General features: G+C 57.9%; 8 protein-coding genes across 8 annotated transcripts; 3 read left to right on the top strand and 5 right to left on the bottom strand.

Annotated features, from left to right (window-relative positions):
* Positions 1-1,357: 1,357 nt before the first annotated feature.
* On the bottom strand, positions 1,358-3,772 carry HRG_04603 (transient receptor potential (TRP) ion channel domain-containing protein; the record flags this gene model as incomplete). The annotated part of the gene is made up of 3 exons (XM_044863074.1): positions 1,358-1,375; positions 1,452-3,382; positions 3,472-3,772. 3 exons carry the CDS (start codon positions 3,770-3,772, stop codon positions 1,358-1,360), a joined length of 2,250 nt encoding a protein of 749 aa, XP_044721688.1.
* Positions 3,773-7,270: 3,498 nt separating this feature from the next.
* Positions 7,271-9,217, top strand: HRG_04602 (ATP-sulfurylase domain-containing protein; the record flags this gene model as incomplete). The annotated part of the gene is made up of 5 exons (XM_044863073.1): positions 7,271-7,439; positions 7,499-7,526; positions 7,585-7,767; positions 7,823-7,971; positions 8,022-9,217. The coding sequence occupies 5 exons, from the start codon at positions 7,271-7,273 to the stop codon at positions 9,215-9,217; spliced, it is 1,725 nt and encodes a 574-aa protein (XP_044721687.1).
* A 1,488-nt stretch (positions 9,218-10,705) lies between these two features.
* HRG_04601 (5-Methylcytosine G/T mismatch-specific DNA glycosylase) lies at positions 10,706-13,282 on the top strand (the record flags this gene model as incomplete). Its single annotated transcript, XM_044863072.1, has 4 exons — positions 10,706-10,839; positions 10,900-11,985; positions 12,034-12,683; positions 12,753-13,282. The coding sequence occupies 4 exons, from the start codon at positions 10,706-10,708 to the stop codon at positions 13,280-13,282; spliced, it is 2,400 nt and encodes a 799-aa protein (XP_044721686.1).
* A 766-nt stretch (positions 13,283-14,048) lies between these two features.
* On the bottom strand, positions 14,049-15,560 carry HRG_04600 (putative adoMet-dependent methyltransferase domain-containing protein; the record flags this gene model as incomplete). Its single annotated transcript, XM_044863071.1, has 1 exon — positions 14,049-15,560. The coding sequence occupies one exon, from the start codon at positions 15,558-15,560 to the stop codon at positions 14,049-14,051; it is 1,512 nt and encodes a 503-aa protein (XP_044721685.1).
* Positions 15,561-17,060: 1,500 nt separating this feature from the next.
* On the top strand, positions 17,061-17,753 carry HRG_04599 (translation initiation factor SUI1 domain-containing protein; the record flags this gene model as incomplete). The annotated part of the gene is made up of 4 exons (XM_044863070.1): positions 17,061-17,088; positions 17,269-17,343; positions 17,456-17,548; positions 17,608-17,753. The coding sequence occupies 4 exons, from the start codon at positions 17,061-17,063 to the stop codon at positions 17,751-17,753; spliced, it is 342 nt and encodes a 113-aa protein (XP_044721684.1).
* A 591-nt stretch (positions 17,754-18,344) lies between these two features.
* Positions 18,345-19,603, bottom strand: HRG_04598 (N-glycosylation protein; the record flags this gene model as incomplete). Its single annotated transcript, XM_044863069.1, has 4 exons — positions 18,345-18,587; positions 18,726-18,873; positions 18,944-18,999; positions 19,103-19,603. The coding sequence occupies 4 exons, from the start codon at positions 19,601-19,603 to the stop codon at positions 18,345-18,347; spliced, it is 948 nt and encodes a 315-aa protein (XP_044721683.1).
* Positions 19,604-21,921: 2,318 nt separating this feature from the next.
* On the bottom strand, positions 21,922-23,422 carry HRG_04597 (uncharacterized protein; the record flags this gene model as incomplete). Its single annotated transcript, XM_044863068.1, has 3 exons — positions 21,922-22,445; positions 22,543-22,834; positions 23,342-23,422. 3 exons carry the CDS (start codon positions 23,420-23,422, stop codon positions 21,922-21,924), a joined length of 897 nt encoding a protein of 298 aa, XP_044721682.1.
* Positions 23,423-23,879: 457 nt separating this feature from the next.
* Positions 23,880-25,040, bottom strand: HRG_04596 (uncharacterized protein; the record flags this gene model as incomplete). Its single annotated transcript, XM_044863067.1, has 1 exon — positions 23,880-25,040. The coding sequence occupies one exon, from the start codon at positions 25,038-25,040 to the stop codon at positions 23,880-23,882; it is 1,161 nt and encodes a 386-aa protein (XP_044721681.1).
* Between the last annotated feature and the right edge of the window lie 511 nt (positions 25,041-25,551).

Below are 25,551 nucleotides of genomic sequence, written 5' to 3'. Positions count from 1 at the left end.
CAGGAGGAAATCATCGTCGCGATGCCCTCGCAAGAGCCCACACAGTGGGATGAGGTAGAAGAGGCTGTCCAAGACGAGGAAGAGGCACAGCGGAATTATATATCGACGAACTCCTTCAAGGACGGCAGACAGGCAGACAGGGCTCAATTCGACGAAATAACGCATCTTCAAGCCTCGAGCCCGAATGTGTAGAATTACATAAGCAGCCTTCGTGCCCGTATCGCGAATAGCTTCACTTTATAAGGTAGGCGTAATTAGAGGGGGGTGCGCAGTCAAGACGGGGAATGTGCACACCTAATTGTGCGGTATCGGCGCTGCGCCTTGACAAGCCACACTCCTCCACTTTCGGTCTGCTAGATACTGAGGAGGGTCTACGAGGCAAAGGGGGCCTCATATTAACATCAGCCGTTGCGCGTAAAGGCTACCACTCCACTGTCCTCTCACGAAGACCACCAAAATCGGCTTCACAACAACACGAGGCCAGAGCATTGTCTCTGCCAATATACTTGCTGCTCATAAAAGATATTACATAGAAAAAAAGGGGGGGAGGATGTGCAAACACGACGCCATGCTATCCAAAGCTACCCTCCGCAACGCCCATCCGGCGTCCCTGTACCGGTCAAAAATCTAAATCAGTCCCAAATACAGTGAGCCACCTGGGCCCATCTCTTGCGCTGCTTGACTGTCCAGCACGACTCGCCTGAGTTATCGAGGGAAAGAAGCCAAGTCAGAAGAATGTCACGTCATTCAAGCGAGGTCCCCAGAAGGAACGAGACCTTGTCATGGTTGTTTCAGGAGTTTCCCGCCTTTTTGTCATCAGGATCCGCGACAGGCGGGGATTTATGCGTCTCAACCTCCCCACTCGCTGCCGCCTTGGGAGCGGACGAGGTAGCCCTCTCTTCGGCTTTCTCGCTCGTTGGTGCGTGCGTTCCTAAACGCTCCTCTTCCCTTGTCGGCGGAGAGTGAGTCTCTGCAAGCCTGTCGGCCGCGAAGTCGTTCGTCTCGTCTTCTTCCAACCCGCCCATCAACGTATCAGGCCCCGTCCCTTGTTCTCTTGCAGGGGCGGGAACGCTCCACATTGGCCCTTCAAAGGACTCTCGCATTGGAGTCATGGGCGGCCTCCTGGCCGGCGATGCAGTGCCCTGCCCCTCGTTGTTGAGTCCATGCATGCGAAGAGAGCCTGATCGTGAGAACCCCGTGCGCTGTACGTCGCCCCTATTCATTTCGGCGTCCCATTGCGACACGTCCTTCAAGCTCCAAGACACCCGGTGAGTGCGACCAGTGCGCGGAAGGCTGTTGACGGAGCAGCGTGAGCTCGCACTGTTGGCGCGGCTGCGCCGAACGCTCGCCGCAGCGCTCAAAGCTCCAACTTGGCCTGATGGTTCAGGGACCCCGGGAGCAGCAGTGCCACCCTCGTCTACTATCTTGGGAGCGCGGCGCACATCTCGTACGTTGAAATAGGGCTCGGCGAGTGCCTCTGGACTGTTTCCTCCCTTGGGTTTCGGGGGGAGATCGGCTGCGCCAGCCTCAAGGTGCTCAAAGTATCGGATACGAGTCTGGTCCAGCGGCTCGGGGAATTTTTCGCGATTTCGAGAGAGAGACATCCACGTCGAGACGAGGCCTATTGAAATCAATACCAGAATGGCGATGGCTATGAATCCTTGGACAATGATGATGATTATCCCCAGTACTGTGGCGACGATACGATTGATACCAAAGTCGGGCAGGAACGCGATGGAGAGTCCCGTGGTGACGATTTTGGATATCGAGAGCATCCAGATGGCGATGGCCGTGATGCGGTTGCTCTCAAATGGGCTCAGCTTGATGATGACCGGCAACGCCAGAATCTCCCAGATGAACAGTCCAAAGACCTGAGCCAGGGGATTGCGAGCGCCGCCTCCGATGAAGCAGGCCCTGAAGAACAGATAGCCGATGTAGGCGGCGGGGAACCACCATCTCGTTCGTCGGTATCGCGCTGCAAGCCATCCAAATCGCTTGGTGAAGCCCTCGTCCTGGTGCACGGTGGGCCTGGCGGGGTCGCGGGCCGTGTACTTGATCCTGACAAACGGTATTGCGCCAAACAGATACGGCTTCTCCCTGGTCTCGCTCTCGTCCATCTGGCTGGCCCTCGTGGCGGCGATGAACGGAATCTTTCGGAATAGCGTTCCGCGCTCGAGTCGAACCGTGTCCCGGCAGAGTTCGAGCTTGCCCCCACGAAGCCTGGAGTAGCAAGCGTATGCAATCAATCCACCGACCCCTACCAGGAGGATAAGCCAGACGATGGCGGCAATGGCCGTCGGCCCGGCCGGCCCGTGAAGCGAAAACTGAAACAGGGACAAGGTCATGATGGTAAAGAAGGCGATGAAGAGGGTCCGGAGCACTGCAGCGGCAAGATAACCACCGAGATGGGAGCGGAAATAGTCGAAGCCGTCGGTCTTGAGGCATTTTGTCCTGACGAGCACATCCAGGACCAGCTTGGTGACGACGACGAACAGGGCGACGCCGCCCAGAATCACCAGCAACCAGATCAAGCTGACTAGGAACGCCTCGGCAGGGGGGACGTCCACCGCCGACAAGGTACCGCCGAATCCGGGCCAGGTGCCAGGCATGGGCATGCCTGGAGTCCGAGGGTGGCCGTGCCATGTGTATTCGTAGGGGTTGCTGGTGTTGTACTCTGCTCGTCGCGCGAGAGCTTGGACCGGCACATTGTCAAAAGCCGGGGCGGACAGCGACCTGCCGTAAATCTGCTGCAGCAGGCCGCCGCCGTTGTTGATCTGGACAGAGCCGGCCCCTCCAACTTGGCTAATGTTAGCGTTGGTGCCGGTAAAAATGCTAATGGAGTCAACGATGCGCTCGTTGGCGAACATGCCAGCGGACCAAGCAAAGTTGCTCCACCAGGCAGGAAGCACGCTCGGCCAGTTGACCGAGAGGGCACCGGAAAAGAAGATGGACTGAAAGGTCTCGAAGATGACGAGGACGGAAAAGGAGTGCGCGTAATGCGTGCGCATGTGCGTCATGCTCAGCCCGTAGACTGCCGTGGCGAACGATGCCAGGGTGGCGAAGGCTGTCAGGATGCCCATGATGGTGCCGACAGCCTTTGGCTGGGAAAACGAGTTGCCGTTTCTCATGACGGCCTGGAAGCAGCCAATCTCCGTTTGGGTCGAGTTTGCGAAGATTTGCAGGCGCGCAAAGCCTTCGAGATCGGGGATGCCCAACGCGATGGAGGGGATGCCGGCGACGTCGGTGGGGGAGATGGGAATCGTCGCAAAAGCAGTGACGGGCACGCTGGCCTTGAGGGGACACATGCTGGCAATGTTGGCCTTGCACGGGTCATATGTCATGTTGAACCGGTTCTCGCCGTATGCTTGGACGGAGATGTGGACTGGACGGACACACCAGTCAGCAATCAGATGGGCGTAGAAGCGTCATACACGGGAGTCGCAGTCCGACAGCGGGATGAGATGGACGTACGAATGAGATTCTCGCTTTGGATGTTGGTGGTCCCGTCGAGATGAAAGAGCACGGTGAGGTTGTCGGCATAGTAGGCGGCGTCGAACCTGGTGACGTTGAACAAGCTCTCGCCGCCCATGCAGTCGTCAAAGTCGCCGGTGTAAAGGGCCGGGTAGCGACTGACGTCGAGCTTGCGGGACACGCCGTCGATGCCATCGCCAGTGATGTAGACCTTGTCGACGGCCGAAACGGCCAGCAGGAAGGTCAACAGGGATAGGACGAGAGGGAAGAGGCCGGAGAAGCGAGCTCGAGCCGGCGACATGGCGAATGGGCGCCGCGGAAAGTGAAGTCGTTGCGGAGGCGGAGGAGAAGAGAAGGCAAAGCGCCGGGGCGTCAGTGCTGGACACGGCTTGCACCGCTCAAGCGAGGACGAGAGATGGCAGATCCGAGCCGAGTCTCAGCGCACCGGTCGGGAAAGACATGGGGGATCGTTGGGCGGCCGACAACAAGGCGATGTGTCTCGGGACGGCTTGTCTCGTCTCAAGCTGTTGCAGAGGCCGAGAGGGCCGGTGTCGGCGTCGGCGTCGGCGGCGGCGGGGGGGAAAGAGGAGCTCGTCGATGGCGGCTCAATTGCAGCAGAGCAGACAGAGGAGGGCATGGAATAGAAGAGAGAAAAAGAGAGGCGTGACAGAAGCGGACGAGAGACGGACCTACCAGGCCGTGCTAGGCGCTGGGATGTGCACGGGGAGCTACAGTGCTACAGCGCTGTGCTTTTAGTGGCCCGGGAATCTCAAATAGCTGAACCTTGTCCAAGAGCCAGGTGCGTAGTCGGGACGGGATACTGTGGACACCCGACGGCGAAGTATTATTAGTGGCGGCTCCAGGCACGGGTTAGCGCTGGAAAAGGAACCGGATTGCTTGCCTGCTTGCTCTCAGGCTGCTTCGCCCCGTCCCGCTTATTGCACTGGGCGGCTGAGGAGGCGGTGCCAAAGGTACCGCGACTAAGATCGATGCAGCACAAGAAAAAAAAAGACAAAGAAGGAGAGGTCTCACTTATTTCTTATTATTGACGTCGAGGACAGCGCTCTCCGTTGATTTCCGATCCGATCCGATTGTTTGTTTACTCTGGGTGTCGGACACCTTGACACGCACAACAAGCGGCAGCAAGGGAGGACCAGACGATGATGACCTGTTGGCGGGACGCAGCGAGGGTGCTGCTGTCTCGTACCATTCCGAGGACAGTGGCCAATCAGATTCGCCGACACTGATCAAGCGGGACGCAGACGCCTGTATCGAGGTACTAATAATTACAGTACCTCGGCCTTGCAAACGGCTCGAGCTGGGCTGGGTGCCTGGGGAGAAGTGAGAAGTAACATCGGTGGTGGCGGTGGTGGCGGTGGTGGGAGTTTGCTGCGGGATAAGGCCGGGGTGCACGGAGCATCCGGCTATAACTGAGGTGATGATCAACCGAGGATATAATTACCTTAACTATGCCGGCTCTGAATCTCCAAAAGTACAGTACAAACAAACCCGACACGCTATCGACATCCTACCCATACGCTCCCTGCACTATCAAGCTCCATCCGCACGCGTAATCATGTCGTCTCTCGAAGGGCCGGTGCCTTTCCAACCAATCTTGACCCCGCAGAATTGCTGCTGGTTATATAATTAGGCGTATATACCGTAGTCGATGTCTAGAATAAGGGCGTTTGCGCCCTCGACAAGGAGCTTGTAGTTCTTGCCTTATACGTCCTTGATAAACTGGACGGCGTCGATATAGTAGGGGGCCAGGCGTTAGCGGTAGTTCTTAAAGCGGCCTGAGACGAGGCGAGCTCCTTAATAAAGGAGCTAGGGACGTGGAAGACGACGCCGGAGCCGATGAGGTTGATGGATTTGGGGTTGACGAGGCCTGAAGGTAGCAGGTGGAAGTTATAGAAACTCTATTGGCTACGATGGAGTGACCGGCAGTGGCCCGCCGGCAGCTCGGGCGCAATATTGGACCTCGGGACAGAGTATGTATGTCGGTGGGCTTGTCCTTGCCCTCGTCTCCCCATTGGGAGCGAGCCCAGGATGATGGTGGCCATGGTGTGGATGGCTGTTCAACCGACGACCGACGACGACGACGACAGACGCGTGGGACTCTCACAGTCCCCAAAGGCACTGTGTACAATTGTCTCAAGAGATGATGATTGAGCTAAGTCTACCTCGATGTCAACGATGGTGGCTTGACATGCCACTGAGACAACCTCAAGCAGTAGAGCGGGGGCGGGTAAGCATACACGACGGTGCAGGGTGCTCTCATTCGAGACCTTTTTCATCTTTGGGGAGATGGGCTGCCACCAGACGACTGTGCGGTCACTGCACGAGCCAAAGAGAGGGGTTGTAATTATTACTTGGAGTCTACAGTATGCATACCCAGTGCCCCTCAAACAGATCGGACAAGCATTAATTACGGTTGTCTCGAGTGCGGAGCTGCTTGGCCAAGCCTGGCTCCATCATGCAGTGCTTTGGATTCGCAGCTTACCAAGAACGATGGAGACGCCTCTCGACACGAGCCGTGCATCTTCCTCGTCGAGACAAGCATTTCACCTTAAAAAAAACATGCTACTCCTGCTTCGCTTTGATGCTCGGCTACTGCATCGGCCATTGGGGTGCCCGCCCACGTCTCTTCCCAGCGGGGGCTCCAGCGGAGGCCCGGGGCGCGTGGCCGACGGCCCGACCAGCGCTCGCGCCCAATCCAAGGTGTTGTCGGGCCAGATGTGGTAAGCTGATGGGTAAGAGAGGGGTAGGTGCAACTGTAGCTCCGTCGTCGGCATCCAATCCTCAGAGTACACGTGCTGGTGTTGGTGTGGAAGACGAGGCCCGGGATAATGGCTTCGTCGACCACGGACCACGCACCAACGCCGAGATCCGCCCGGCGACGTCCCGCCCTCCGTTTCTCTATCAGCCAGGAAGATTACTCGACATAGATGTACGCGGGGAAATACATTCAAAAGATGTGGCTCTTGGCTTTGGCTTGCCCAATCCTCTAGGCAGCTGTTTCATGTGGCCCCCAGTCGGCCGTCCGAGATGACGGCGGACCCCGGCGTCGCCGACCGTCCGTCAACTCCGGCGCTTTTCCCCGGGCGTCCCCGCAGCAGGCTCGAGGAGAGAAAGCCACGTGCAGCAAAGTGGCAAAGTGGAAGTCGGTCAAAAGTCCGGCACTGTTAACTACCTAATAAGCATAGTGTTCTCTTCATCTAGACCTTCCAAGCTGTCGACGTGGGCTTGGCCGGCAATTGGTTGGCTGGCTGGGCCGTTCGCCGAGCCGAACCTTGGCCAGCAGCGTCGCCGCCAAGCACGTCATCGTGAGGCTCAAAGAGGCAACCCCATTGGATTCTGGACTGTGTACAGTACGCATGTATTTTTCTGGAACTTGAGGCATCGGGGCGTGAGACGCTGCCAATCATCTTTGCCAATCATCCAGTAATCATTGCATGGAGCCTAGCCGGAGCTGTCTTCGTTTGCCATCTTACTGAAGCACTCCCCCACGCTGCCCGACCCCTCCCGGCCTTGAACCCCGATCGCTTTGCTCTCTCGGTCCATTAGCCCTCTGTTAGCCCTCTGCTCCCCGCCATTGCGTGATCGCTCCACTGTGTACTTCCGTAGAGGCGGCGGAATCAACGGCTGCCCCCCCTTTGGCTGCGACGCCTGGCCTGGCTTGCTCCCCTCCCCCCCCCTCCCCCTCCTGTCTGCCTGAAATCTAGATCTTGCATCGCATCGCATCGCACATTGATTGTCCACGGTCAACCAATATCCTCCTCTTCCCTCCGCATCCACCATGGCAAACTCCCCCCACGGCGGCGTCCTCAAGGACCTCTTTGCCCGCGACCTGCCGCGCCATGCCCAGCTCCTCGACGAGTCCGAGAAGCTCCCTGCCATTGTCCTGACCGAGCGCCATCTCTGCGATCTCGAGTTGATTCTCAGTGGCGGCTTCTCTCCCCTTGAAGGTTTGTCTAGTCGCTCTCGACTCCGGACGTCATCAGCCGCAGCTGACCACTGTTTGCAGGCTTCATGACGGAAAAGGACTACAATGGGTAAGCTGTCTGCCGTTGCATAAACCCATCCCTCGACACAAGCTTAACGCGTCTGTAGAGTCGTCGAAAAGAACCGTCTCGCCGATGGCTCGCTCTTCAGCATGCCCATCACCCTCGACCTCGGCCAGGAGCAAATCTTCAAGCTCGGCGTCAAGCCCGGCGCCCGCATCACCCTGCGCGACTCGCGGGACGACCGCAACCTGGCCATCCTGACCGTCGAGGACATCTACCGCCCGGACAAGTATGTGCTCGATGCGTCCGTCTCTCCAACTAGGCTGACGTAGTCTCGCCGACAGGGTCAAGGAGGCCAAGCACGTCTTTGGCAGCGACGACGATACCCACCCCGGCATCAAGCATCTGTTTAGCGCTGCAAAGGAGTTTTACGTCGGAGGCAAGCTCGAGGCCATCAACCGTCTGGAGCACTACGACTTTCTGGATCTGCGCTGTAAGTCAACCCTGCCTCGTGTGCACGCCGAGACGAGCTGACGCCTGCAGTCACTCCTGCCGAACTCCGGTCCCACTTCAACAAGCTTGGGTGGCAGAAGGTGGTTGCTTTCCAGACGCGGAATCCCATGCACCGAGCCCACCGTGAGTTGACGGTGCGCGCGGCTCGCTCGCAGCAGGCCAATGTCTTGATCCACCCCGTCGTCGGCATGACCAAGCCTGGCGACATCGACCACTTCACGCGGGTCCGCGTCTACAAGGCTCTGCTGCCCCGGTATCCCAACGGCATGGCGGCGCTGGCTCTCCTGCCGCTGGCCATGCGCATGGGCGGCCCCCGCGAGGCCCTCTGGCACGCCATCATCCGCAAGAACCACGGCGCGACGCACTTTATTGTCGGGCGCGACCACGCCGGCCCCGGCAAGAACAAGCACGGCAAGGACCACTACGGGCCGTACGACGCGCAGGAGCTGGTCAAGCAGTACCAGGACGAGCTGGGCATCAAGATGGTCGAGTTCCAGGAGATGATTTACATCCCCGACAAGGACGAGTACATGCCGGCCAACGAGATCGCCGAGGGCACGCGCACCATGAACATCTCGGGCACGGAGCTGCGGAGCCGGCTCAAGACGGGCAAGGAGATCCCGGCGTGGTTCTCGTACCCAGAGGTGGTGCAGGTGCTGCGCGAGCAGAACCCGCTGCCGCGCGAAAAGGGCTTCACCGTCTTCATGACGGGCTACCAGAACAGCGGCAAGGACCAGGTGGCGCGCGCGCTGCAGACGACGCTCAACCAGGGCGGCGGGCGGCCAGTGTCGATGCTGGTGGGCGAGACGGTGCGGCACGAGCTGTCGTCGGAGCTGGGCTTCAGCAGGCAGGACCGCGACCTCAACATCTCGCGCATCGCCTTTGTGGCCTCGGAGCTGACCAAGGCCGGCGCCGCCGTCATCGCGGCCCCGATTGCGCCCTTTGAGGAGGCGCGGAAGCAGGCGCGCGATCTGATTGAGAAGTCGGGGCCCTTCTTCCTCATCCACGTCGCCACGCCGCTCGAGTACTGTGAGAAGACGGACCGGAGAGGCACCTACAAGGCGGCGCGCGCCGGCAAGATCAAGGGCTTCACCGGCGTCGACGACCCGTACGAGAAGCCGCAGACGCCGGACCTGGTCGTCGACCTGGAGAAGCAAAACGTGCGGTCCATTGTGCACGAGATAATCCTGCTGCTCGAGAGTCGGGGTCTCTTGGACCGGCTGTAACGGGTCTGGGTTCGGAAAGCAGTCGGCGTTGGAATGGCATGCCGGGTGACGGAGACCAAGTTCAGAAAGGATGGCGACTTCGGGTAGAGCCGTGGTAGACACATATATCCCAGGGGCTGGTTGCCAGGGCCTGGGGGTGCGCTATAGAGGCGCGCATACTCCGTATCCAAGGCCAGACATGCGGTTGGACGACTCAAAGACGAGGTTGGCGATGCAACAATGCTGTTTGAGCCATCATGCCTCGCGACACTCGGTCTTGCCACTCTCTTTGTCGTCTTGGTCCATGCAAGCATAAGTTACATGCTCGGTGAGTCGGTGAGGGTATCGTACTTGGGTACAAGGGCCACGATTCTCTCTCCCGCAAAAAGGCCAAGGTCCATTGCATTGGAAAAGACCCCGCCACGGGCGTTTCCCAGCCCCTTACTGTACAAAGTGCCTCGAGGCAGCACCGGCCCCCTCTCTATCGGCAGGCAACAAAGCAACGCCATGGATGATTGGGCACTGCTTTGGTGCCCGACCTGGGGCATCTTGACCAGTTCCATCGCTCGGTGTCTGATAACGAACACGAAAAAATTGAGTCCTTCTCGCATCCCCAATTGCCTCACGAATCGACCCTGCTGGGCCTGGTAAGTTGTACGTACTCCAGGTGCCGTGCCAGACTCCTCTGCGGTCAAGCTCGGCAGGTACTGTGAGCCCATTGTTGTGCTAAGCGGTAACCTGTGTGGCTGCCCTGCTACCCAAGGTGGATAGGTACCTTCAGAGCCGTCCCGCTCCCCGAGGTACTTTTTGAGCTCAGGTCCCACCCGAGCCTGGGCAAGGCACCCTGGGAGCCTTGAGCCGCTGTACTGTACTGTACCTGGTATTGTTCCCTCAGGGAACGCTATCGGCTCTGTCACTGTTCAAGCGCCTTTCCTTCTGGTCGCCAGTGACTACCTACCTACGTACTACCTACCTTACCTAATTAGGTACCTACCTAGTAGAAGCACTTGAACAGTACCTGTGGTACTAGTAGTCCAATCAGCACCGCCCGAGCATTGCCCAAGCTACTCTGTACTTACCAAGGTACTGCGGTAGTGCCTGTCGGGCCCTGTCGAGCGGGCTAGCCTCCATTGTTTTAGCGCCTCTAGGCCCGGACCCTCCCTCTGCGCAGGCGTTGGCCAAGCTTCCATCCAACTGGCGCTCGTTTGAATGCCGGCTATTCATCAACTTCCCTTCTTCTTCTTCCCCTCCTCCCTCGCGAATCACGCCCGTCTGCTTCCCGCAGATTGGGCATCGTTTCAGCCCTATTCTCCGTCCTCACTTGAACCCTCTTCATCGCCTGTCCCCTCCGTTTCTCCCATCCTTCGCCATAAGCAACGGCAAACAGCTTGGTGTTGGCATCCCGTGCCTGAGCCTCGCACGGCTCTTGGCCTTTCGACGTCGACCTCGCCAAGTCGCCTCTCTCCGAGCATCTCCAGACGCCGCCCATTTCTCTCTCGATGACCTAGGATGCCTTCCAAGGATCATGACGCAGACGTCGACGCTGCTGCCCCTGACACCCCGCGCGACAAACACCATCACCGTTCCAAATCCGATCGCAAATCAGACAAGGACCGCGAACACCGCCACCATCGCTCTTCGAGGTCCTCGCGCAGCAAAGTGGGCGGCGACGGGGGCGACGATCAATCGCACATGTCGACAAGGCGTCACCGCAAGAGGGACAAGGACAGAGATGGCGACGAGTCCAAGCGTCCATCCGTCTCGACGAGCGATTTGACAGCCGACTTATCCAAGATGTCCATGGACAGGCAGCGCATATCGCTGCCCTATCCCTCCTTCAGCAAGGCGCACAGCAAGGAGGCTGTCCTCAGCCGGGACGACGTTTCCAAGAGACCGTCGAATCCCCCAACCCCAGAGCCGACCGACTGCGGCCGGGACGAGAAACGATCCAAGTCCGCCGAGCTACCCCGCAAGTCTTCCGCTTCCAAGAAATCAAGCCGACCGCCTACACCCCCAGAGACGGATGTCTCGGCGGAGAAGAAACGGGCAGAGCAACAGGCGAGGGGCGACGACGAGCCAAAGTCTACGACCGAGGGACTATCCAGATCTGCCTCCCGCAACGATGACAGGTCCAAAGTCAGTCGCAAGTCCGGGTCCTCGAGCCAGGCAACATATGTCAAGTCGCCAAAACACAAATCGCACGAGAAGCTGCGCCCCTCGAGCTCCACCAGATCTAGTTCGTCTCGACACTCGACCAAGCGACCAGGTTCGATGCGCAGCTCCAAGCGGCAAGACCCGGTCGACGACGAGTCTTCGCCCTCGAGTGTGCAGGACTCTTCCCCCAAGACGCCCACGCCCACGACACACTCCCATCCTCATCTCTATGGCGGCGATAAGAACGCGCCGCCTGGGACACAAGGCGCCGAGTCAAGCTTCCCCTCCAAGACTGCGACTCCGGCCCCTGCTGCTCCGCCTCCGCCCCCGCCTCCTCCGCCCGAAGTGGACGTCCAAGACATGCCCCGAGTCGACTATTTGCTGCAGAACGGCGGCTTGCCTTGCCCAGTGCCCAAACGTTTTCTGTCGGCTTTGCCGCCGCCCAACGGCACCCGCCCGTCGAACCCTGCCCTGGCCGGTGCCGAGACGCTGTTTGCCCCCTTTTTCAACATCTTGGACCAGTATTCGGCTGTGCTATCCAAGCACGGATCAATTGCCGTGGCGACAGGCCACCGATCAGTGGCACGGCGGCTGCTCGACAGGCTCGAGAATATCTTTTCGCGAGACTTGCCTTCGCACGGCTGTGCCTGTGTCATGTGTGACCGATCGCATGAGATTCACAGGGGCCTGACCTGGGGTGACGTTCTTGAATGGGTCAGCGGCCGTATTGAGCTGCCCATGTGGCCGCCGTTTGATCTTGCCGAGATTGGGACAAAGGCGGCTGAGATTTCTGCCGAGGAGCCTCCACGGCCGGCATCCCCCGTCAAGTTGGACCCTGATATCGCCGAGGAGTTCAGGGACCATTATTTGCGTCAGTCCAAGAAGGTGAGGTCGGCCGTGGACAAGTGGCTCAACCAAACGGGAGAGACGCCCGTGCCGCCTCCCCAGGATGTGGACGACGAGACGCTGGCATTTGCGGTTCTCACCAATTTGGAGCCCGGGGAACGGCCATACTTCAACGCTCTTTTGTCTGGATCCCGAGACTTGAAGCCATCCACACGCGCCCCGACGCCGGGATCGGGGTATCGGCCACGCAACGACTTCATCATCAAGTGTGGCCTTTCTCTTCAACGGCTTTACCGGCTGTCGCAAGTCCCGCGTGATGCCGAGTGTGCCACGTATCTCGTCAAGAACCCCGAGACTCACGACCTGCTCGTGACCATCTCCAACATTAATGGTTCTGAGTGGGAGATTCTCACATCGGGACGCTTTGACGGATTCTTGTGGTCGGGAGCGGATGCGGATGATTTCAACTCAGGTGTCGACTCGAGGGGTGAGACGCCAGCCAGCGGGCACGGGGGACATCGTTCGACATCGAGTCCAATTCCCCGCGGCGCTTCAGCGATGGGCTCGCGGCAGACGACTCCATTCTCGCCCTACTCTCGGGGTGCCACGCCTGCATCCTTCATCAGCCTTGCTTCGTCGGGCGTGCTTGGCGGCAGGCATCCAGTGTCGAATGACGAGGAAATGGAAATGGCGGCTGCCGCCGAGATTGAAAGAGAAATTTATGCCGGCATGGAGACGCTCGAGGATGCCTTTGAGAAACTGCATCACAAAGCCGAGATGGTGCGGACGGCCCTCCGGCAGCGCGGAGCAGGGCTCATGCAAAACTTTCAAAACCGCCGGCGAATCGACGTACTCCCGACTCCCGGTTCTGCGAACTCCCAGAACGCTGCCTATGAACGGCCAGCCTGGGCAGCCGGAAGCGACGGCGACGGCGGAAGCGATGATGACTGGACCTTGGACGATGTGGATATCATGCCAGATGACTCGGCGAGCAACATCAGCAGCTCCAGGCACAGACGCCCCAAGAGACGAACGGAACGCCGCACACCAGCGCCCATCGAAGAGGACGAGGACGAGGATCGCTGACTAGGATCTGCAAGTCGGCCGTTTACTCGGCGGACATCGGCGAGTACACGAGATTACACCTTGCGCCGTGTTCCTTACTGGTTGACGTCCCACACTGCTTGTGCTACGCCGCGGTCGGTGTCCGATGCTGACGACAATGATGAACAAGTTGAGAGAGAGAAACGGGCTTCTTGTCGGATACCATAGTGATTTCTGTACGGTTAGTTTCTGCTTGCGATTGGCATCTCCCATGTCGACTGCGCGCCACGACGAGTCGCGGCCCCGAGGCGCGCAGCGGAGGATTTGGGGCTTTCTTTTCACTTATTTTCCGTGTCCTGTCACCGTCGTCGGAGAAGTAAGCTGGGTTGTCGAATGTCTGAAGCGAGTTGGACTTGAATGCATGTTGCGAGACTGGAGATGGGGCGAGTAACGAGCGGAGGCGGCGGATGGGGAGAACTTGGTGCTGCTGTCGAGGATGGCTGAGAGGATTGACTGCATAATTTGGAGTTTTGGCATCGTCCTGCCAGAGACAGACTACCGAGTGTGGAAATAATTCGCACACACAAACATGTAGGAATAACGGATGGTTCTTTAAGGCCTGTTTTGGTGAAGCTTTGGCTTGATTGATCTCTAGCTGCGTGGTATCGTGTGGCAGATGCTTCCCACCTGTCTCTCTTCGTGTTCCTGGTGGGAGCGAACCTCTATACAAAAGTCTCCTCATGGTGGTTCACAATGCCCATCTCTAGCCATGTATCCTTTGCTCCCACGTTGCACATGAGCTTGCCCGTCAGTGGCTCCTGGGCCCAGACTTGAGCAGCTTGGCCACATTGTCAGCGTAGCCCTCGACGCCGCCATACTTGAGCAGCAGGGCGTCAAAGTCAATCTCGTGAGCAACGCCGGCAACCCGCCGGCGGCCGAGGAGACAGGTGTTGCGCGTGCTCGGTATGCGCAGCATCTCCGTCTCTACCTCCCAGCCGCAGTCCTCTGCGATGCGGGAGACCCAGTCGACGAGGGAGGCGTACGTCGACTTGGGCTTTTCCTTGTCGCGGGGCCGCGGGGCGCGGAACTTGGCGCCGGCGAGGTTGTGGCTGCAGCAGGGGATGGTGATGAAGGGGCTTTGCGAGAGGGCGCCGAGGATCGGGGCCCAGGGCGTGAGCTCGTCGCCGTGGTTGGAGATGATGAAGGTGCCGGGGGGGAAGACGCCGTCGTGGATAGCCTGTGGGTCGATGGCGTCGTCTGGTTCTGCGCCTGTGCTCGTACTGGTGCTGTCGGAAACTACCTTGGGCAGGAGGAGGCGCTGTTGCAGGGAGCGACTCTCGGGGGCGGTGTCGGGGTCGTCGGTCAGGTACTGGGCCCAAGACTTGCGAGCTCTCGCATCAAAGCCCCAGCCAGAGTAGCCCTCTTGACGGAGGATGTAGACAAGCAAGCCGTTGCCGCAGCCAATGTCAACGAATCCCGGGAAGCGACCATGTGTTCCGTACATGTCGGCCCAGAGCTCCATCAAAAACGCCGCAATGCCGAGGTCCTCAAACACATGCTTTACAGGATCCGTCGACTCGGCCCAACCATCGACCAGCCGACGTGCGTACTTTGCCTTGAGCGACGCGTAACGGTCCTGGAAGCGCGCCTGGGGGACAATGACATCGTGGTGGACCCTCTTGACGTAGCCGGCGGCTGAGCTCTGGCCGTGCTTGTGGAGGATCTGCAGGAGGTGGTAGGCAGTGCGGCGCAGCTTGGGACACTCAACGTCGTGTATGGGTTGCTGGAAGGGGAGGAAGTGGACCGAGACGAAGCCCGTTTGCGCGACGGGATCCCACTCGTGGAGGTGGGCGATGCCGCGGACCTTGGGGTGGTAGAAGGGGAGGTCGGCGGCGGAGGAGGCGTGAGGCAGGTAGATGACGAGCGACGAGGAGGATGACGACGGGGTGGAGGGGACGGAGCGGTGGAAGGTGCACGTCTGATCGAGGGGCCGGTCTCTGCGCTCGCTGCGGGGGATTAGCTTGCGGACCAGCGTCCTCTGGCGCGGCATATCCTTGATTTCGCGCGGCGGGAACAGCGAAGGAGGAGGGTTGACGTCGTCGGCGTCGTCGTCGTCGAAGAGAATGTCTGCGCGAAAGAGCCAGCTCGAGTTGAGGTTTGGGTTGCGGATGAGGTTCATCATCTTTTCGACAAAGAGATGCGGCGCAAAGGTGCAGGCATGGCGACACTGGGGCACCCAGCGGGTGTCGTGGCCATCGAGGGTGATGTCGTCGAAGCAGGGCGGCGATGCCTCGGGCAGCTCCTCGGGCTCAAAGAGCATTGTGCGTCTCTACTCTCTAGTGCTCTCACCAGACCCTCTCCGTCTCTCGCCCACCGCGGGCAGCTTGACCGAGTGAGGGGCCTGTCGTCGGAAGGAGAGCATCAGCAACCACGCGATGCAGAGGGAGCAGGCTATGCGTACCGAAAGAGGTTCCAGCGTACACGCCTTGCAGTCCCGTACGACGTCGAACAGTTGGAGGTTTATCGCGAGTTTGGCCGTCCATGGTCCACAAATTTGGAAATGCGGGCCAGCTTTCGTCTCCACTGTCAACGACGTGGACGGGGTACAGGTACATGGGTGATTCTCAAGCAGTGAGGGAACGAACGCGTACGCATACAAGAAGAATCGTGGCATGTCTTGACGGGGATGAATCAGAGTCTCCCCCTGCTCATCAACGGCGGCAAATCGGCCCTCTTCCTCACGCTGCTGCAGTGCCTGCCTGCTTCCTCGCCATAGACGGACTGACACGTGACGCAATCCACGGCAGGGCTCTCCTCTCGGTGCGGGACACAGCGATGAATGGATGAATGGATGAATGGATGAATGGATGAATGGATGAATGGATGATGGACTGGCGGCAGAGACGATGGGGGACGCGGCCGACGTGGTTGTTCGTGTCGTCGAGCACTTTGTATCCGCGTGCAGCGCCGATCAAGGGAACGGCTTGATCCTGCAGCAAGTACTGGCATGTACCTCGGCCGCCCTGCGTCACCTCACGTGCTTTGGACCTTGCCCAGCTGTCGATGGGCTCCAGAGAACCGATGCGCTTGTCCCGCAAAGTGCGCGCAAACCACCGCACGTGCGTAATGCGAGGGGCCGAGACCTAGCTCGTTGGACGTTTTGGCGAGGGCAGACACCTCCACCAACTTTTTCCCTCCTGTCCGCTCCCAGCGCGCAAAGAGAGGGAGAGGAAAAGCTGACGAACTGAAATGAGATAAGCTTGGCGGCGATGCACATGCTCCGTCGCGAGGTACGCGCAGGTACCCGGGCTTCGCTTCCGCCCGGAGCTACTACAGTGGCCGCCCTGCATCCCCAGCAAGGGCCAACACAGCTTGCACGGTACCTGCCAAGTACTGGTACAACCCGAGGTCTCCAGAAGAACCGCCGTTTACGCCTAACTTATCAGGCAGCAGCGCCTTTTCGCCCTTCCCGACCAAAGGGGCGTGGGGCTTGCCTGCGCCTTGCCCCTCGTTCTCCTTATTAACTGCATCCGTTTTCTTCCCCTCACCGTCCTCTTCCTCACCAGCTTTACATCACCAAGCAAACTTTGGCCTTCGTTGTCGCAAACCACCCACCTCTCACCCGAGCTTGCGTCGCACGCCCTTCATAAGTCGCCTCTCTCCCTCTTTCCATCTTCCATCTCCCGCTCGACTCGTCGCGCACCGAAAACCACAAAGCCACACAATCAGCGAGGCGCCTTTTTTGCCCAGCCTTCCGCTGCGAACCATCGCTCCCCCTACAAAACCCATTTCCCAAAGTCACCCGGCTACCTCCGAGTTTATGTCCATCGAAAATCTCAAAGTCAGCGGTACGTCTGCTCTGCTTCTCTCCTCCCTTGGCACCCCTTTCACCCCGTCTGTTGTGGTCACTCGGCTCCCTCGCGTGCTGTTGTCAGCGCCGGCCCCGCCAAGACGCGAACCTTGCCCAGTACCAACAATCCGCCCTTGTCACCGGAACTGGACACATGCTGACTTGTTCTACCTTCAAGACCCCTTCGCCGATGCCGACGAAGACACTGGAGAAACCAAGCAGGCGCAAAATTATATCCATATACGCATTCAACGTAAGTTTCCGTCGCATATGATATCGGCCTCGCCGCGCCCGCCTGTAGCCTCCCTCGTGGGAGCTAGACCACGGCAAGACGTGCTCCGAACCCGGCTGACTTGTCAAAACAGAGCGTAATGGACGCAAAACCTTAACTACCGTCCAGGGTCTGCCCAAGAAATTCGACCAGAAGAAGATCCTCAAGGTCATCAAGAAGAAGTTTGGTGCGTCCTCTCTCGTATCTCCTGCCACGAGCTCTCCTCGCTAACTGCCTGCCCAATAGCCTGCAATGGAACCATTGTCACCGACACCGAAATGGGCGAGGTGATCCAGCTCCAGGGAGATCAGCGCAAAGATGTCCAGGATTTCCTCACCGACAAGGAGGGCCTCGAGCTAGACGTTAAGACCATCAAGGTCCACGGTTTCTAAAGCTCGCGATGCGCCGTCGCCCTGCCCGCGGCTGCCTGCTACCCGTTGCAAGCTGATGCCGAGAACGGTCGGGACGAAAACGCTCCCAGCGTGTTGCGCCTCTCGCCAGATATGCCGATCAACCAGGGCTCTTTCCAGCCCCGATCGTTGAGGGACGACGGCCGTGCGTCCACCGCGAGACCTTTTTTTTTGTTCAGTTAGATGGGAGATCGTGTGGGGGGTTTGGCCAGCCCTCCGCTGCCGCCCAACAAGACGCAGTGATGCGCGTCACATACCCCACACCCCCCACAAGGAGGGCTACGGGCCAAGATAGCATGACGGCTTGTCGGTCTTTCGTTTACTCCTTGGACAAGTCCAGCCGTAGCCTAGATCAATAAAGCAAGTGCGCAAGGCTGCCACGCTCCCCAACCATGATATTCTGCCGTAAATGCCCTTGAACGCCGTGATGCAACGCTAGCCCAGTCCCAGTTTACCCCCGACGCCGGCTCTGTACGCCCAAGACCTAAAAACGGCTCCATACACAACCCGAGCAAGGCACCTCAAACAAGATGTCGCTTCGCCACCAGCCCGCCCTTGCACGAGGACGCAGTGTCACAGCTCGGCACGCTCAATGACGCTCTTGATGTGCGCCAGGAGGACGGCGGTCTCGTTCCACAGGTGACGGCCTCGGGCGACGATGGGCATGGTGGGATAATCGGCCAGATACGAGTGCATGTGAACGAGCAGTATCACCATGGTGATGTAGCTGGCAATGGAGAAGACGTTGATGGACGTGACCGTCTCCTTGCGGATGTTGATCTTTTGGTGCGTGATGTGGTAGCAGACGGTCAGGGTCTGCAGCGGCAGATCAGCAGGGCTTGCTCTCCTTGTTTTCCACCGCGAGAGCAGACGGCCACGTGTATACGCCAGAGCGAGACATTGGACGATGCCGAAAAAGAGAAGAGGGGTAGGGGACGGGGCGACCTGACGTACGGTTGCTATGCCGATCCACCCCGGAAGCAGAAGGCGAGGGTCGTCGAAGCCGCCGGTGAGGGAGAGGACGGTCAGGGTGACGTAGGCGTTGACGGCGTTGATTGTGAGTAGTCGGACCATGGTGGCTTGCGGGGTGTAGTTGATGAGCCTGAGGAGTTTCGTGTCAGTGGTCGGGTCATGCTACCAGGAGCTGTTTGTCCTCGGCCACCAGCACGTACCACCTCGACATCAGACAGTCGGTGAAGAAGAAGGATAGATAACCGCAAGCAAAGCACTGGACAGCAGCAGCCATGATTAGCGAAGAGCACGGGAACTCCGAGCGTCACGGCAGGAGGCCATGGGGAAGCGTGCCGGGTACGGCATATGCATGTATTTACCCAGATGGTAGCGAGGGCGCCCTCGGTCAAGGCATAAGGGACGGCGCCGTCGGCATGGCGGGGGTCGTGGTGGTTGCTTGCATCGCACAGGGGCGACGGCGACTCGTTCCAGCCTGAGCGGACGACAAGGACACGGCCGGTGCCGGGAAGCAGGCGCAGGAGGAGCTGGAGGGCCGACGGCAGGCCCCACCAGAGGGCGGGAAGGATGGAGCAGAGACGAAGGGCGAAGAGCCAAGGGTGCCAGGGCTGGGGCACCTTGAGGACGACGGCGACGCGGGGCTGGAGGAAGGACGGGTAGACGGAGGGCGGAGGAGTGGCCGAGGACGATGTCGTGGGCGTGGGCGTCGACGAGGCCGAGACGGCGGGGGGGATGTTGGAGTCGGGGTCGGAGAGCGACGACGGAGAGCGGGCGGCGGCCGAGGCGGGGCGGCGCTTATTGGCGAGGGAAGACGAGGGTGCGGTGGACGAGACCCGGTGCTGAGGGCGGGCAATCGTCGCCATGACACGTTCAGGCCATGGGAGGTCTGTCTGCGCTGCAGATGGGAGAAAGGACAGAGTGATCCGGGATTGGGGGAGGGGGAAGCGAGAGGCGACTGTGGCAAAAAATCGATTCCGCAAAAGCGTGGACAGAGATGAGCAAGGGCGACGGAAGATGGGAATGTTGGGGGGGGGGGAGAGTGAACGAGAGGGAGTTGACAGGTCAAGAATGAGTGCAGCAGGTACGGGGTGCAAGTACTTGGCAACTTAGGGGTCCAGGCTCGAGAGGATGACGCCTGTGCCAGGGGTGGAGACGGATTACCGCGTGTACTGTACTCTGTACGTATTTACTTGTACATGCGTACTGGTCGAACCAGGGGGATGGAACCTTGGCTGTGCACCGGCTGGTGTTTAATAGCTGCACGCTGATTAGCGTCTCATAATTCTACCGTCCACTGTGTAGCATGAAAGGTCACGCTCGTAGTATTAGCCCCGTTTACATCTTGAACGCGAGTTCTTAAGCTTCCGGCACGCCACGACGGAGAAGACGACTGCGGACTTCTAAGCTCTCACTTGATACCACGTATATCGAAACCTCTCACTTAATAACATAGTGCTATTTTCTCTTCCTGTTACCCACCACCTCCACACCCGGGTTTGAGCCGGAGAGCATTGGTGTGGACGAAGTCTGTCAAAACAGGCAAGAAATTCGGGATCAGGTGCCTTGCAGTTTGGGTTGCCACACCATCTCAGTTCTTGTGATGTCACGTCCCCTCAGACCGTTCTCCTGTGTATTGTACTGTTGTGTAAGCGTACCAGTATGGACTCCATCAGCCTCCTTGAATGTAACACCCAGTCTGCTCGCTGCTCTTCCCAGCCAGCCCCCCGGCCTGTCCGCACTCCTTCAGTCTGCCATCCTTCGAGCCGGACTCCGTAGACATAAATGAGTCTCTGGCGGTGGGCTAAGGAGTGAGGTGCAGGCGGCGTGGAAGGGCTTGGTCTACGATCTTTGTGATTTATATCTATAGCTAGGTGAAGAGAAGGAGGGTTTACTGCCACTGCCATGGTAACTATAGACAGTATTTCATACAAAGGCATGGGTGAAAGGGTGTGCTGGTCTCGCGCTATGGAGAAAGAAAAATGAAGCTATCGTGAGTTCCCAAATAGGCAGCATTCTGGAATACGGCGGTGGGGCCTCGTGTCCCCATGTGACCCCCTTCCCAGAAAGATCCGTTTTCAGGGCCCGATCCATAATGCTTCAAAAATCAAGGCGGACATAACTATAGCTGGGACAGAAAAGTATCTTTACCCTGGTTAGTAGTGTTTTGTGATACAAATAAAACGGCATATAGCTAGCTGCATCACACCTGCCAAAGGACACTTCAGCAGGACTCGACAAAGTCAAGCTGTGAACCGCAAGAGGACTTTTAAGTCGAGCAATATCCCTGCGCCGGGGTTTCGAATTTTGGGGTACGTTTACCAGGCTGGTCAGGGGCCTGTCTAATTCTAGGATGGAGTCTATTCCGCTGACGAGAGTGGCTGGATTGCTCATCCGGTATGGAACCAGCTATGATATAGAATTCAGGTGAAAGATAAGAGTCCGGGATTCGTCGGATGCTTCTCTTCGATATCTCGATGCACTTTTTTCGGACTGGGGAGTCAAGCTACACTTGCGGCTCTGCTACCGCGTGTGATGGGAAACAACCTCAAGAACCAGCAATGAATACAAAGAGCCTCGGCTTAAAGTCTCCCATAGCCGGTGGCCTTGAGCAAGGCTTTATAGGCGCAAAATATTCCCCCGCACTGCACCGTGACGTTCTTCGCGCGGCTACACGGCGGCTTCAGATTCTGCACGGTTGGCTGTCTGTCGAGTACTTAAAGAGCCAATGCTCGACGGCAAATACATTCACTACCTCTACACAACGGCCAACTGTTTTCCAGCTCTATACAGAGTCCCAGACCATTAAGTGTTTCGCAAGCCCTTGGGTATCCGGTCAAGCTGAGAAGTCCAGTTACAAAATGTGCAAGGTCTTGATCCCTCGAAAGACGAAGCTTTGCCAGCATGTCATCGAAGAGCCTGGTATGACCATTCCATGGCCAGACAACTGCGGCAATTGTGGCACTGTCAAGCGGACAGAGTATCTTGGGTCTACGGTGGAACATGATCCTTGCGACAACTGCATAGCGAGCAAGGGATTTGTCAGAAATGCGGCCGGTAGATGAGTTCGATCGTCTTAGACCAAGGACATGGCATCTCTCGATGATGGCGCCAGAAGGTATCCAGTGAAGCCATGCTGCTTCAGGCAAGAGAGCAGGAGTCATGTATCTCGAGAATAGCACCACTACCTGGTGATGAGTTTTTCCAGGATACCGCTCCGAGCCGTTGTCTCGCATTCCTGTATCCTTGCCTTGATCCAGAGAAAATCATCTTCGCAAGTGGCTTCCCAGGCAGTTTGGTCCAAAGCTGCAATGTCCGCCGAGAGATCTGCGATGGACTGGTATCGATCATGCCAGCAGTTATGTATAATCCCATCGTATCCCAAGCGGCCTACAGGCGGGAATTCCATCTTCTGCAGCTTCTGCATTCGAATTGGGCCATGATCGGGACCCCACCATTCGTCCTCAAGCGGGTCATAACCACGAGTCAATGAATAGAACACTGACCCAATGGCGAACTGTTCGGACCGGCAGCCGGCCTTTCCATAGGTCCCACAGTCCAGACCGCCTTCGTCGCCGAGTAGTCTTGCAAATTGCTCTGCTCCGGACAACATATCGTCCCTTATCCTGATTGTACGGTCAAAGTCTGCAAGCTTCACTCGCCCGGAGTCACATAGGAGCATGTTTCCAGGACGAATATCGCAGTGGGCTAGCCCGAGCATTTCCAGCCAAGCGGCAGCAGCCCCAAGCTGCTTCATTCACATAAAGCAGCACTCCAGAGGTTGTCCTTTCACAATCCCTGTGACCCGACGACAGGTCGTCTCTCAGCTGTTGATCCCTCAGGAGGGATGCGAGATCCCCATTCGAGACATACTCCAAGAATATCATCTCCTCGGTACGGTAGAATCGTCGAATAATGTACGGCGAGGGAGGATGGCTCTCAAGTATGGCAAAAACATGCTGTTCTTGAGCCATGTTGGCTTCTCGGCCCGGGCGGACCTTCTTGACGACGACATAGTCGGTCAACCTGAACGTGCACCCGGTGCTACCCAGGCTCAGCATTCGCGGTCCGTCCCGTGCATGCATCGAACGACTCGACTTTCTAAACAATGGTCAGCATTGGCATGAAAGTATTGAAGGAGGCACCGACCGGACAAACCATGAAGGTAGACTCAATCGAGGCCTCGAGATGCTGCAGTATTTCAACGTGACAGGAAGCGAGATGGATGTCACAATGCCTTTTGTGATTTTCAGCGCCTTGTTCACGAGACCTCCCAGCAGGAACGGAGGCCAGGGAGCCTTGTTGAGCAAGGCAAGGGGTTGCCAAATTTTGGATCCTCAGGCATCGATTCAACTGACACATGAAACCGCGCTTCTCTATCCGTATAGCGAATGGTAATGGGGTTAATTATCAGTGCCACGCCCATTTATTTCGCGCTCGTTATACAGTATACTCGTTCCTTACCCAGCTCCATAAGCTGGTGCTGGACACCGCAATAACCAGATATTCGACCGTCGGCTTCAAACGTCCGCATTTCACCCACTTCATATCTTTTCCGATACCACTCAATTCCCTTTTCATTTCTGGACGGATGGGTCATGTACCTCAGGAGTGGATAGCGCCGGACTGAGGATGTCGACATGACTTCTGGCTGGCTGTTCCATGGACGACTTGAAGACGGTCATGATGGCACAAGGACGGTACATTACCAGACGCTTGTGGTGTAGGGCGCACGGCCTGACTGATTTTGAACGGCAGTATTTGCTTCCCGCAGACACACGGCATGACATCCATTTAAATCTTTGTGCAGACAGGAAGTGGACAGGACGCCGACTTCCATTGTACTTTTCCAGAGCCGTTAGCATCCACCCTATTATCAATGAAATAGTACCGTAGTTGCGACGGTTTTGGATCGCCGCGAAAGCTCGTGGGAGCGTTCCCGGCCTTTAACATAATTAACTACTTTACATTTACTGAGCCGTTACATATAAAGGACAAAAGAAGCCGAAATTTAGACGTTCAGGCTCCCGTCTCTTGTAATGTGGTTAATCAATTATTATACAGGAAGGAAATACGCCCGGACGGCTGGGCTTTAACACGGGGTTGCCCGCAGGCAGGAGGTTTGCAAGGGAGATTCCGGATCTAGCAAGAAATGTCCTTGACTTGGGCGTTCCCCTCGACCGTCAATTGCGCCTTGTTCTCAACGGTGACGGGGGTGGTGCTGCCAGAGCTCAGGGCAGAGTCGGAATGCGTCTTCAGCTCCACATAAACTGTGCAGCCCTGGCACTGCTGCTGCGGCTGCTCAGAAACGGTGAATCCGACTGTCTTGACAAATTCAGTAAAGACCTGGATGCTCTTCTCGTTAATGACCGGCTGGCTGCCCGCGGGAACGACGGACTTGGCGCAGGAGCAGGGAGAAAAGTCAACGAGGATCTCGGGTGAGCGGAACTCCGTGATAGGGAAGTCGTCGTTGAACCTGTAAACAATTGGCTGCTGGGGTTCGTTGACGACTTTCCACCCTTCGGCATTGGCGATGATCTGCCTGTTGACGATGATGGCGGCACCAACGGCGGTTTGCTTGGTCTTGGTAAACTTGGAGCTGTTGGTGGCCGGCGACGACTCGACGTAGCCGAATCTGTTCATGATGACGGGCGGCAGGTTGGCGACGCCCGTTTCAGTGGTGCTGGCCTTGGCCTTGGCATCGGGCCGCGCAAACTCCTTGTTCTTATTGTCACGGTCCCAGTACGCCTCAACGGGGATGGATTTCGGGGGCAACGGCGTAGGCATGTTTTCGTAAGTTGCCGGGTACTGGGAATCGAGGTCGGCGTAGTGCTTGGCATAGTCACCTGTCAGGACCTTGGCCTCGCAGTAAGCCTCGCCCTTGAGCGCCTTGAAACGACCGATATACTGGTTGTAGTTTCCTTCGGTCTCGAGTTGATAGGCCTTCTTGCAGCCAACACAGCCCCTACCAGCAGCGTCGAAGTAGTCGGGGTGCTCGACGCACAGGCACTTGCGCTGCTCCTCCCACTTGGCCTGCTTATCTGCCAAGGGGGCGTTCGCATCCACCGGCTTGGCACAGTCGCGGTCCATTTCCATGGTGTAGCGGCAGGGGAAGTAAGTAGCGTTCCAACGGATGTTGGGGCCTGCAGGCGCGCAGTGGTCATCCTGGTATCCAGGAAAGGGGGCCAGGGTCGCGATATTGTCGGCCGGATAATTGTCGAGAGGCCCTTTGATGGGCTCCTGTGCAACAGCGCTCTGCAACGTGGCGGCGATGCCAACAACGATGGACAGTTTGGAGACCATTATGGCGGTTTTTAATATGCGGGAGAGAGCGAGAGACGAAACGAGTGTAACGGCCTAAGGGACCTAGGGCAACGACGAATTATTAGGTATGGATGGGGATAGAAGGGTGTAGGTAGGGGGCGATGGGCGTGCTTCTTCTTCCTTCAGAACAGGCGACGGAGTCCTGTATAAATAACTGCGTCGAGAGCCGACGCCAAGCTCTACCCGAGCCATGTCCCTGGCTTGCCCAGAATTGGCATTCGCCGGATAACAAGTGGGATGAGTCTTGGGCATATACCCTACAGTGCGGTTTGTACAGTGAGCTCCACAGCAAGGAGCGCGGCATGTACAGTGTGTGCTTGAAGTCTTCGTATTTACCTGTTAAATAACCTTGGTCCTCCACACGTACGAGTCGTGACAGCTGATAGGGGCCAAATTCCATGCTACCCTCATCTTATTCGAGGCTATGCTAAGCGCGGGTGGGGGAGAGGGGCAACATACGTTATGCCGGCGGGGATACCAGAGGCACAAG

Source organism: Hirsutella rhossiliensis (genome assembly GCF_020360975.1).
Source record: "Hirsutella rhossiliensis strain HR02 chromosome Unknown scaffold00004, whole genome shotgun sequence".
NCBI classification, from domain to species: Eukaryota; Fungi; Ascomycota; class Sordariomycetes; order Hypocreales; family Ophiocordycipitaceae; genus Hirsutella; species Hirsutella rhossiliensis.
This window is presented reverse-complemented; position numbering and strand designations above follow the sequence as displayed.